Source organism: Epinephelus fuscoguttatus, linkage group LG23, assembly GCF_011397635.1.
Source record: "Epinephelus fuscoguttatus linkage group LG23, E.fuscoguttatus.final_Chr_v1".
NCBI lineage: Eukaryota > Metazoa > Chordata > Actinopteri > Perciformes > Serranidae > Epinephelus > Epinephelus fuscoguttatus.
Window position 1 is genome coordinate 29561106 of NC_064774.1, and position 12956 is coordinate 29574061.

General features: G+C 39.7%; 1 protein-coding gene across 2 annotated transcripts in view; it reads right to left on the minus strand.

Annotated features, from left to right (window-relative positions):
• The window catches only part of LOC125883513 (RAS guanyl-releasing protein 2-like), a 53494-nt gene that overhangs the window by 8813 nt on the left and 31725 nt on the right, over positions 1-12956 (minus strand). Inside the window, exons 10-14 of one of the 2 annotated variants that reach the window (XM_049567830.1) lie at positions 12228-12302; positions 11817-11936; positions 11199-11314; positions 10976-11117; positions 2195-2231 (exon numbers count right to left, since the gene is read on the minus strand). In XM_049567830.1, the coding sequence (XP_049423787.1) occupies positions 2195-2231; positions 10976-11117; positions 11199-11314; positions 11817-11936; positions 12228-12302 (490 nt within the window). Of the gene's footprint in view, positions 1-2194; positions 2232-10975; positions 11118-11198; positions 11315-11816; positions 11940-12227; positions 12303-12956 lie in introns of both variants that reach the window. The other variant, XM_049567829.1, reaches the window with a different exon arrangement.

The following is a 12956-nucleotide window of genomic DNA, read 5'->3' on the forward strand; positions in this document are numbered from 1 at the left end:
TCCATGTCTGGGAAAACATGGATGCTTCACACACATCCTCCCCCTGGCAACACAGAAGATCATACAATCAGCACAGTTTCTAGGTAGACACCCAAGATTTGTGTCACTAATTCAGTATCTGACCAAATGGCTCTACATCTGTCCCTCAGTTATAATAATGGCCAGAAAGTGGTTTTTTTTCTCAATACATTATGATGTCACGGTTGACTTTTTGGAAATACACTGTCATCACTTCATTATTTTATCCTGCTAAACATTTGCATGAAATTTTGTCCAAATTAGTGTATGTATTCTCAAGTTATGGCCAACACGTTTTGTGAGGTCACAGTGACCTTGACCTTTAACCACTAATCAGTTCACTCTTAAGTCAAAGAGGACATTTGTGCCAAATTTGAGGTAATTCCCTTAAGGTCTTCTTGAAAGATTGCATTCACAAGAATGAGCTGTAGCAAGGTCACAGTGATTGACCTTTGATAACCAATATCTCGTCAATTAATCGTTGAGTCCAACTGGTTGTTGTTGCCAAATTTGAAAAAACAAAATCCCTCAAGGAGTTCTTGACATATCACATGCAGAAGAATGTGACAGACAGATGAGGTCACAGTGACCTTGACCTTTGACGACCAATATCTAGTAAGTTTGTTGTAAAGTTCACATGGATGTTTGTGCCAAATTTCAGGAAATTCCCTTCAGGCATTCTTAAGATATTGCATTCACAAAAATGAGGCAGGCGAGGTCACAGTCACTTTGACGTTTGACCTATGATCACCGAAATTCACATATCACTTTAGTATTGAGTCCAAGTGGACGTTTGTGCCAAATTTGAAGAAATTCCCTTTAGGCATTCTTGAGCTATCGCTTTCATGAGAACAGGATCAATGGACAACCAGAAAACATAATGTGTCTGACCATGGCTGTCACCGGTGTGGAGGCATAAAAAAACAAACACTTGATTTAAGTAGAACATGTCATGGTAATTAAGAAGTTAAGCAGTGATAGAATAAGAATCTTCTTCTCCTAAACACAAGGCACAGGGTGAGCACTGTTAGACCACAAGACCTCAAAGGCCCCAAGGAGCCTTAATTACTCTAGTTGCTATGCAACTCATATGTTTGATGGTAACTTGCAAGCTTTTTAATAAGCGTCAACCTGAGATGAACCTGAATGAATGGGAAAGCAGTTAATGCTAAGAATAAGAATGGATAAGAGAGAGTTGGTAATTGAAACGCTTGTTTTTCAAAAAAAGGACAAGGAGAACATGAATACATGACACACATACATACATACATGCATTCATACATGTAGGTCTACTTTCTCAGATTATTCTTGGACTTGATACAGTAATATTTCACTTTTTCCAAAAATGTAGAAACCAATGCATGCAGAAGGCTCAACACAAACACACACACAGACACACACACACACACACAGCCTTGTGGTTTAAACACCAATTGAAACTAATTTGTTGACCAATTGACAAAACAATGAAATCCTGCCCATAAAATAACTGCCCACTCAAACCTCTCCCATTCATAAAGCAGAGCTGTAATCAATCACTTCTCCAAACACTCCAGCAGATGGAAACTTGCATAATTTGCATTTTACATTTGGCATCGTTTCCAAAGTTTTTGCTTGACATCTGTGTGGAAACATATGCAGCGTAGGTTATTTAGTGCGCTGAACGTCTGCAGATTATCACTACTTAATTTTTAGCGTCAGCACAGACCACCAGCGGCACACCCATAGAGGGAGTAGAGGCAAGCTGTTTGAGTGCGCGTGTGTTTTTAAGGCTAATGAGGATGAGGCTGCCTGTGTGTATGTACATTTGTGAAATGAAGCAGCTTCTTCAAACACTGGTCTACTGGGAACCTTTAAAGGGCAAATAATAGTGTATTATGTGTAGCGTGGTCTCAGCTGATGGAGCTTATCCAATGGTTAGCAAAGGGAGCTTTGTGTGTATAAACATACATTAAAACAGTGTGTTTTATTTGTCTGTGTTGATTACATTTACTCAGCACTTCAACTCTACAGATCTTTGTCTACAGTGTGTGTGCATGTGTTTGTGAACGATGGCTGGGATTCAATGGCATCAAAAAAAGAATCGTTAATTCTTTTAAGGCTTCGTCCTTCTGCGTGGAGCACACACATCTGTGCAACAGACACAGGGTTGAGTCTGAGTGCATTGCTCTCTTACCTTTACACTTGTAGCCTTGCTTGTAGAAGCCCCATATCTGCAGAGAGAAAGAGAGAAATTAAAGGGCAGCAGGGGTGGGTGTTAATTAAGACGTGTTTTCATTTCATCAGAGTGATGCAGCAATTACAGAGATCTGAGCTGACAGAAAGTAGATGTTCAAGATCCACTCTTATAAGAATTGAAATGCTCCGCTTTTTAAATGCTTTATACATTTTTAGCAAGTGTACTTTCAAAAATCCAAATATTTTGTAGCTGTAAGCATATACTGGAAATGATATTTAGGAATCTGGTGGAGAGTATTTAATTTTCTTTAATGTGGTCATAAGGTATGAAAATTTAATTTTTGTTAGCAACAAAGCAAAACTGCAGAGAATAATAAACGTAGCTAGTAGAATAATCAGAATGCTAGCAATGAACAGAAAAATATGAATTAGCTTTGAATTGGCATTCTGTTATAGGTTTCTTGTGCTACAATTCTACAGTTTTTCATCCCCCTGCTGTCCAGTGAGAAACCATGTGTCTCCACATGTGTGTATGTTGAATGTTTGTGATAAATATGTTGAGAAAATTCTCCAACTTCTTAGGCTAAATAAACTCTTCAAAAACCCTCTTAGGTTAGTGTGACAATGCATCATTACAAAGCTGAAAACAGGGCTGGTTTCCAACACTGTGAAAAGCTGACTGTGGACGGTGGCCTACTGCCGCAATGCTCATATGTATTATTAATAATTCAGAAAGCTTATTGTCGTTGCCAGAAATAAAGTGAAAGCTAACCCCAGTTTCACTATCGTTTTTGAGCAACCTTTGTCCACTTGGTGTTCACTATATTTGCGTTTTTCTTAGTTTCCTTTAGGATGCGAGATTCCTATGGTCTGGCACCTTTTTATAAAGTCCTTACCTCACCTGCAAGCTGTGCCCAGAAACATCCCAAACATAGCAAAAATAGAAGAAAAATCAGGCAGAAGGTGTCTCTGCAGATAAATACACTGCCATACACTTCTAGTGGGTCATAAGTGATGATTGAGAGGTTTGTTTTTTAGGAATATCCTGCATAGTATACCTTTAAAATTAGCTCAGCCTAATCATCTATAGCAGCACAATGCAATATTACTGCTGCACAGAATGTAGCAGATAAACATCACATATCAGTAAAACACCACAGGGAATGTTCTACTGCAAAATGACTACTTTTACTTTTAATACTTAAAGTATATTTTGCCGATACTACTAACATGCTTGTACTTGCAGTTAGTAAGGTTTTAAATACAGGACAGAGAATTTTCACAGCGTGATAATAGCACTTTAAGTATGATTGCTAGTTTTGACACACTAGCTTGAAGGATTGTAGTAGTTTTTAGCCCATTAGCTACGAATGTGATTGCCAACTATTAGGCATGTCAAATGTTGGAATAATGTCATAGCTATTAGCCTCTGTTCATTTAGCTACATTGTTAAAATCAGTAGGACTTCAAATTTGCAGTGTAATGTGGTGAACTGGGACTGTTGGACCGGGAAATTGCAGGTATGTTCAGGGTCCCTCCAATTCAGTGTTAGCTGATGAAATGCAGCTCTTAAATAACTAAAACACAGTATTCACTCTTCACATGTTGTGCCTTTGACTTTTTGTCGAAACCACCAAGTCTCTAAGCTGTGATGAACAGTGAAGTGAAAATAATGGAAACCAATAACTCGAGGGAAGGAAGGAAATTTATCTAAAACGTATGCTTTAGGAAGTGGGTGGCAGTAAAGAGATAGTACATACAATTAGCAGTCAATGGTCTAAAACATGTTTAAACACCCATATAGTTCACATCCTGATATACCCCATTGATACTGAGGCGGTGAGTGAAGGCTGGAGGAAAAAGGCGAATGAAGAAAATGGGCATAATGGAACAGAGAAGGATGTAGGCTGAGAGAGAGAGAGGGAGAGAGTGAGAGATGGAGGTAAAGAAAGGAGGAGAGAGAGGAGGTTGGCGGGACAGAGGGGGCGGAGGGGGAACGAGATCAAGCGGGACACAGGGAGCGCACAGACAGTGGGGGGAACAATGACATGAAAGAGCCGAGCTGGAGATCACACACTGCACTGGCACATCTGAGGAGGCACAAAATATCCTGACCTCTTCACACACACACACACACACACACACACACACACACATTCATGCATGCAAACGTATACACTCGTTGCTGCACATATACACACAAACAAAGACACACACAGTTGGAAACGGTGAACACAGCCAGAGGCTCTACAACAAAGAGAAGTCAGTTACGAGCAGAACATCTAAACACAACTATCATCACAGCTCTGCCTACACTGACTGACCTTTACTGCCTCTGTGGACTGAAAAACACAATGCACTACAAACAAGAGCTGGAGACACACAAACTCACTACATTTCCTTCACGGTTTTACGGCAAGCTTTTAAAAAACTGTACTACAAATCTAGAAATGATTTGGCACTAAAATTGCAAATCCTGCTTTTTATTGTGGAGGAAATGTGCCACTTTTACTGCCAGCAGTTACACATTCAATTTCAAAAATGCACTCTGAGAGGTATTCATGTTTATATTTTTGGATTCCTTTGCTAATGTCTCCTTATGTGCTTACAAGCTTTTGAATCAGCAGACTGTGACTGAGCATGAAACTTGAGCTGACATGTTTGATGTTACTGCATTTAAAATAAAATCTTCCAAGCAGAATGCATTTAATTACTCTTTAATAACTGTGGGTCCATTCATGTAATCTTGTATGTTTACTTATTTTAGCAGCAAATTCAAAGTGGGAGAGACTGGGATTGGTTGGCCTATTTTTCACTTTTCACCTTCCATTGACATAATTTATGTTAGAATATTCTAACCAGCAGCAAATGAAAGGTTAAGGTTACTCGTTCTCGTAGTTGTCGAATACTAGTGCCTGGTCAGGGACTTCCAGCGTCAGACACCGCCAAAAAAGCCGTACTTTAACATTGGCATGATACGCGGCCGGTTGGTGTTATTGTTTAACAGTGCTCGGCGGCATCGGGGAAACGTGGCAGGACAACAATGTAACTTAAGGGGGCGGAAGTCCAAGTAAGGTGGGCGGGTGTGACAGTGGATGGGTCCAACAACCACCAACTTTCACCCAGGAGCACAGTATTCGCCTTCTTTTCGCCTGTTCTTTTTTCCTAAACCCAACCAGGTGCTGTTGTTGCCGAAACCCAACCGCATCCTATACATTTCCTGTTAAAATAGAAATGCACAAACAATGCATGTAAACAGGATGAAGTTGACATGGTGTCCCAGGACATCAACAACCAATTCACCCAGGCTACCTTGTGCGTCATATGTCGATGTGGAAAGGCCTTGCTCGAATGTCGACATGTGACAAGGTCGGAGTGAGAATATGTAGGTTAAAGCCTCTACTACAAAAAACTGTTTTAACATACACAAATGTTTTCTAAGATTAGGTACATTATAATAAAAGTCATGTTCTGCATTTATGCACAGCCCCATCACCGGGTTGGTTGGCACAATGTTAAAAAGCTATACATTTTGAATCTGCAAATGAATCTGTTTATTTCATTATGGATCACTTCAAATATATTATGATATGTTTTAAAAATAGCAAGTAGTCACACAGTGAGGAAAATAAATAATACAGAAATAAAAAAAAATGCTGATGCATCAAGACGTATCAGGATGCATCGATAATCATTTTATCATTGAATTGTAGCAATCTGAATTGTAATCAGATCAAATTGTGAGGTGCCTTGAGATTCCCAACCCTAGGAATTACTAATTATTTTCGCCACTGACTATTTAAAATAATCAACTAGCTATGTAAACATTGGCTTTAATCTCTCTAATCTCTTTAATCTAAAATTGACGAAATTCTGTCAGCTACAATCGCTCGTCAAAGACTTTCAAATCTTGTATCAAAATGTAGCTGATTCCGCTCTCTATTAATTACAGTAACACATTTCCAGTATCTCTAACACAGTTTAAGAATACATTCACAGACCACTTTTTTACTTTCAATATTATAAAACTGAAATGTCACCAAAAAATGTTAGTGACTTTCAGATGTTTTATTAAATGAGTGCAGGCCAAGAAAGAAAACAATCTGATGTTACATCTTTGTTTCTGTGACCCTCAAAGGACCAGAACATAGCTGTGTGCCAACCAACACCGGTTTCCCCTGAAGGGAAAAGGTTTTTTTTTCCTCTCAAGTAAATAATTTTTGTTTTGCTATTTCACTACAAAAAGTGCCTTCTATCTTTTCCTAACACATTTTAAGAGTGCCACCAATCACATGTCACTCTATTCCTGCGTACAGCGAGTGCAGATAAACAGACACAGTGAGGAGAGATTCCTCTTGACATTTTCTAAATTCACGTTGACATTTTTGGCATTCGGCTACCACAGTGTTTTAAAGTGATTTAAAATGTGTTAACAGACTCTCAGGACACTGACATATTGACCATTAACAGTACTAGGAAAACACAACATGAGCAAAGTTAAACTTTGAAATGTACAGTATCTACAGTAGATATAATATTTGGCAGTTTTGTTTGATCCTTCATAACTGTTCTTCCCTATCAGAGGTCTGTTCATCCCGTACTTTAAAATATTATTATTTATCACACTTGTATATGCATCTTCAGAAAATGCCTTCTGTCATGCCTGCTGGTGTTATAAATGCATATGCTAGGGTTCATTTATCTATTCATCTGTTAAATATGAGACTACAGCTTAGCTTAGCATATAGATTTGAAGAAGGGGGGAGACAGCTAGCCTGTCCAAAGGTCAATTAAACTGCCTACCATTACCTCCAACATCCCTAATTAACACATCTTGCTGAGTCTTGTCACAGTGAGGTTGTTTGGTAACCAGCAGGGACTTCAGGAAGTCACTCCACCCAGCCAAGAAATAGTTCTTTATTTCCTGTAAAAACCACAAGTTCTTGTTTTTTGTACGAGGTATAACATGTTAATTAGTGAGCTTTAGACCAAGTGGCGACCTCTGCAGCTGAAAAATGAAGCCAATGTGAAAGTGTCCTAAACTGAATGACCACTTAAGGCTGGCTTCAAAAGTGAGTAAATCCCCAGAGACCACCATGTCGAAATGCCCAAATTTACAGCAGAAATAAACATGTTTACAGTCTGGTACAACAGTTTCTCTATAGCTAAATAGCTGTAGATAACATTAATAGCTCCTTCATTACAACTGTACGGGGGGGAGGGGGGGGGGGGATTTTTATAGAACTCATCCACTTAGATTCATCCAAATATGGTCACCTTGAGTAACTTCTGGCTCCAAAACTCCAAGATGGAGATGGCCAAAAAGACAAACCCAAGGCTTCAAGGCAGGAGTCAACAAACTAATAGGTGATGTCATAGTAGCTATGTCCATTATTTTATACAGTCTATGCTTTAGAGATCTATGTAATCTCAAACAACAGTAACAGTTGGTATGATATCAAATAAATAAGTGCCCCACTACTTAGGTTATGTTTAGGAAAAGAAATATGGTTGGGCGTTGTCGCAGTATGTACTTAATGTAAAGTTACGTACTAAACACAAAGTTAGCACAAAGGTATGGAAAAGATATAAGGTTGGGAATCATCAGGTTCTGGCTCCAAAAATCCAAGATGGTGACAGCCAAAAAGCTTCACAAGTCAAGGCTTCAAAATAGGAGTCAACAAACTAATAATGGTGGCTACGTCCATTATTCTATACAGTTTATGCTTTTCAAGGTCAACAAAATCTCAAACAAGGGTTGGTATGATATCAAATGAATTAGTGTCCCACGAATGGCGTTGTCATGTTATGTACTTAACATAGAGTCACACAGAAAAACACAGTTGGGGTTTGTCACGTGACATATTTAATGTAAGGTTACTCAAGTTAGGACAAGGCAAGTTGAGTCACATAGGTTAGGTTTCGGAAAAGAAACATGGTGAAGACGTACTTTAAAATAAATCGTAGTTCATTTGGTTTCACACATTCCAGAGCTCCGTCTCCTGGGGTGAAGTCCTGGGTTTGACCCATTCAATACCTCAACATGTTTCCTGAAGCAGACTTTCACTCTTTATACTTATTCCTTCTTTACTCCCGTCAGGGCATTGGTCACGTGATAACAGTCCTCGCGATTATGTTGGATATACATGAATTACCAGCTCTTACCAGTGTTACTTTTTGTAGGTATATGTACAAACTATGCATGAGGACAGCCTGTAGAGGTGCAGGGAGGCAAATTCTTATAACATTTTCCCCCGTTACCAGTTTTCATGCTAAGGTAACTGCTACCTGGCAAACACATTTCCCAAAAGTTATCCCTTTCACCTCTGCAACATGCTAACACAAAGGAAGAAATTGCAGCTTGTGAAATTCGAAGACTCCTCTCTCCCTCCTCCACAATACATGCACAACACAAACAGGACTGAACAGATCCACTGTGGAAACTGAGGACTTAGTGTGCATGTTGCTGACAAATAGACGGTGTAATCATCTGTAGGTGAGCAACCTATGTAAGTTCTGCATGTTTCAGCTGTTAATTAAGTCTCATACAGTTTGTGTCCTTAAATGGTTTGAGCATTACAGGAAGAAAAATTGTGTTTGGTTAAAGTAACAGAGACTGCAAACAAATTTGTTTTTGGCACGACCCTCTCTAAATCTGGAACGCAGCAGGATAAGGTCACCCAAACATGTTAATGGAAGGTTTCTTTGCCAGTCCAGTGTGAACCGAAATGCACCAAATACATAAAAGGAAATGAATCTGTAGGTGTGTGATCACATAAAGGAACAGTGAATATGCCTGCTTTTGTTGCTTCATTATAGATTGAGTAGACAGCCATTTTCCCCAGTGAGATCATTTTCAAATACTCGATTTTTCAGTCAGGTTGAGAAGACGAAACAAGAGATTTTTTTTTTTGCTTTTCTTACTCTGATTCTACGAAGCTAAACTGTCAAAAGCCCCAAAGAGACTTGTGCATTGCTGTCTGCAATCTCTCATATAAAGGTGCTCTGAGCCTCCAGCTACAAACTTGCGGTACTCCCCCGAGATGCAAAAAATCTCACACCCTGTGATGTGTCTCCTTGCTTCGTGCGTTTAGTGAAACTCATCTGTGTGCCATTAATTAGGGTTGCAGGCAGAGCGGAGTAAGATTACGACGATCCGTGTGCGACACTGGAGGTGAGTGAACTCTGCAGTGTTTACAGGAGGGCCAGCTTGGCTTGTACGCCGTGTTTGAGACAAGAGCTGAAAAATGGACTGCGGGAAAATATTGTTTTTGCACAGGAGCCAAGAGGGAAGCACAAAGCAGGCAAAGGAGGAAGTGGCTAGTGTATCTACCTCTGCCACACACACATATTCAAAGGAAGAAGCATGCTGCCAGAGTCCTTATCTTTCCATGCTCTCTATTCTGAGTTTCCCCTCATGATGGTTTGAAAATGCTCCAGCTTCCCCCGGAGAATGACTGTGTCTAAATGTGTGCTCCTTTGAGTGTTAATCAAAGTCTATACATATAATCTATGGCATACTTCTCTTTGAGCATCCTCTCCTCTAGCTTTTTTTTTTTTTTTTTTTTTTTTTTTTTTACATATGCAGCATAGACAAATGAATGGGATGTCATTTCATTGTCTGCAGTTCAATATGAGGGCTCTGTTCCTGTTCTCATTACAGCTGAGTGCTGACTCACTCTCTGTGTCTAAATAACAGAGAGATCCTTGGGGGACTTTGGGGAATGTTAAGGGCCAGAGGACACACACACATACACACGCACACACAGATGTAACACTGCCACAGAGGAGGGTTATCATCTCGCCCAATTACCTTCCTCCCATATTTCCCAGAATGCAACTTCAGTAGCGCGTGGCTGTAGCTCAAAGTAATTGGCATTGCCCTGACCTGACAGGAGGAACCTCTGAGAGATGAGCCTATCACGCGCCGCCAGTGACTGCTGAGACAAATAATGAAGTGCGGATAGTCTATGCGGCTACATGGCTGTGGAAAGGCAGGGTGAGCACAGCTGACCTTTGACCTTTTTTTTTAACAAACTATGACACGTGCTATTGATTGGGTCAATGAAAAAATCTATGCATTTGAAAGCACAAAAGCAAACAACAAAAAGATCGATATCTGTTAAAGACCTCCACAGGAGCCTGAAGGGTTTATATATCATACAGCTGATTCTGTATCGAAAACAGTTTTTAAAAGTATTGCAAAGTATTTTGTATTTTTAGGACTGAGGGCGGTTACAGTGAAGTAAGGGACTGTTCTTTATTTATCAGAGGAGGAATGGCTGGTTTCGGACTTCGTTTATTATTCTTATATCAACCCTTCCCAAGGTCCAAATATCTTTTGTGAATGCAGGAATGCAGAATTTAATGTTTTTTACAAGATCTGGTTAGTGCAAATGCTTATTTTTTTTTTATTTTTATAAAATAATAAAGTGATTGGTTGCACATGACATTTTCAGATATTTTAAAAGCCAATGATAATTTCAGTTTTTACAGTTTCTGACTATGATAAATGGTGTGATTTTAGCCCTTTTTAAAGTGAACATGCTGTTTAAACCTTCCAGCAGGTTTTGAGGCTCAAATGGTATTTGAAATAAATACAAAATACAACCATTTAAAGTTGTATGTCCTTCCCCTAAGCCAAAATAAAAAACAATCCCTCTCCAGTGCTTGGAAAAATTACCAAACCCCCCCCAACCCACCCCCTCAAAAGTAATGAACAGCCCCTAACACATAAGCTCAAAACATGATTACAAGTGAGAAGTAGGTGTTTACTCACAAAGCCGGCGCAGTGCTCGCAGAACGTGGGCTTGACGTAGGTGGCCTCAGTGAAAGTGTGGATGAAGCCCATCTTGCAGTTAAGCAGAGAGCTGGCTTTCATAAAGTAGTCTATCATCTCATCTCTGCTAATCTGCCCGTCTCTGGGAGAGAAAGCAAAGAAAAGTGACGCTGGTTCAATGTGTGAACTTTTTACAGCAGTGAATAAATCTGCGAGTGCTCACTGGTTTTTGTCCAGTTCTCCAAACTTGCTGAGGTATGGGAAGTTGTTCCTGATCGCTTCAAATTCGTCCCTGGAGATGTGGCCGTCACCATCTGAGTCAAAGTTCTTGAAGACCGACTGTGAATTAGAGGGTTGAGAAGGTTAGTTTCAGTGTGTTGGCCAAAAGTTGTTCTCCTTTATAGGACATCTCCTACGTAGATGATAACCTTACATACGTAGGAGATAATATCTTGTATGTAGGAGATAAACTTGCCCACGAACTATGCTTCTCAGGTCTTTCATAGAATCCCAACAGGAATCCATGCATTACACAAACTGAACCACTGTTTTTAAAAGGATCTCTCACAGAGATCTATTAATTCTTTCAACGCCAAGAAATAAAAACATAAAACAGGACCAAAGCTTGTGTTACATGGTTTTCAGATGACCCTCCAAGCCTTGGTTATTATGGTACAAGATTACCAACCATTTGGCCAGAAAGCCAAGAGCACTTGGCAGTACTCATGGCAAGATGATTGTGGAGAGGATAACAACAGATATTTTTCCCTCAGCCTTCCAGCGCCCCTCAGGTTACAATCAGCGCTGAGAGACGAGAATGTGTAGAGGCTGACACACTCACCTCCACCATCTTCTCTATGTGTTTTTTGATGATTGTTGGGTCAGCGTTGGGCTTCACCGACACAGCCCAGTCATCGATCATGGTGGGCTTGGGTTCAGGCGCAGGGGCGGGGCTGGAGTTCTGCTACAACCAGTGAGAAACCAAAGAGGGTTAGATCAGTATCAACCCCAGGAAGCAGACGCTGTCATCTTCCAAGGACAAGAAAAGACAGCTGCTGTACAGAGCAGCAGTCAAGGGTTACAACAGCAGATCAAAATGTCATGAGAGAGGAAAAACAAAGATTTGTGTATTGTATTCGTGATGTGATCTATCATCTAAGACAGGAGCAGAGTAATATAACACTGCCAAATTTGGGATACATGAGACCAGCCCAGTATGGGATCTCAGTGTGTACATTAAATGGCTGCTCACCGCTGGCTTGCGAGGTTCTCTCTGTAGAGACATCTGGTAGATCTCCTCCTCTGTGTGGTACTGGTCCAGAGATACCTGCACAGAACAAGACATGAGGAGCCAGTGTGATCATTTTGTCTTAAGATGAACCAATCATTTGTGACATTAGCTTCTACTACATTTCAGAGCGCAGGGCTAAAATCACCTATTTAACAACCCAAAGCTCTGCAGGGGGGTCTGGGGCTAAGCTAACCATTTTAGAGCATTTTGAAAATAAAATCTTAGATCAAGGGTTATCAGATCAGAGGTTCTGTGCATACACTGACTTTTTTTAACTATACTATCACTTTTTAATGTTGTTTTTTGTTTTCTTCTGTTTTTTGACATACAATTCTGTCTTTTTTTTTTTTTTTTACGACATATGACGTTTGAAAGATTTTTTTTTAGACATACTTTGCTATGACTTTTTAAGGCATACGATAATTTTTTTTATTACATTTTGTTAGACACACTGCACAATGACTTTTTATGATTTTTTTTACTCATCATATATAAATCATATATTTTGCACACTACATTAATATCAGTGATTTTGCTTCAATAGTGTATCTGAACAGCAGGCTGAAAAGCAGTATTTCACTGTAATCTTTTTGGATGGAAGTTTCAAACCTGCATTACTGCACCTGTAACTAAACCTGCCAGTGACATCACAGTATACTAACACACCCTGAAGTACACTTCTACATAGCT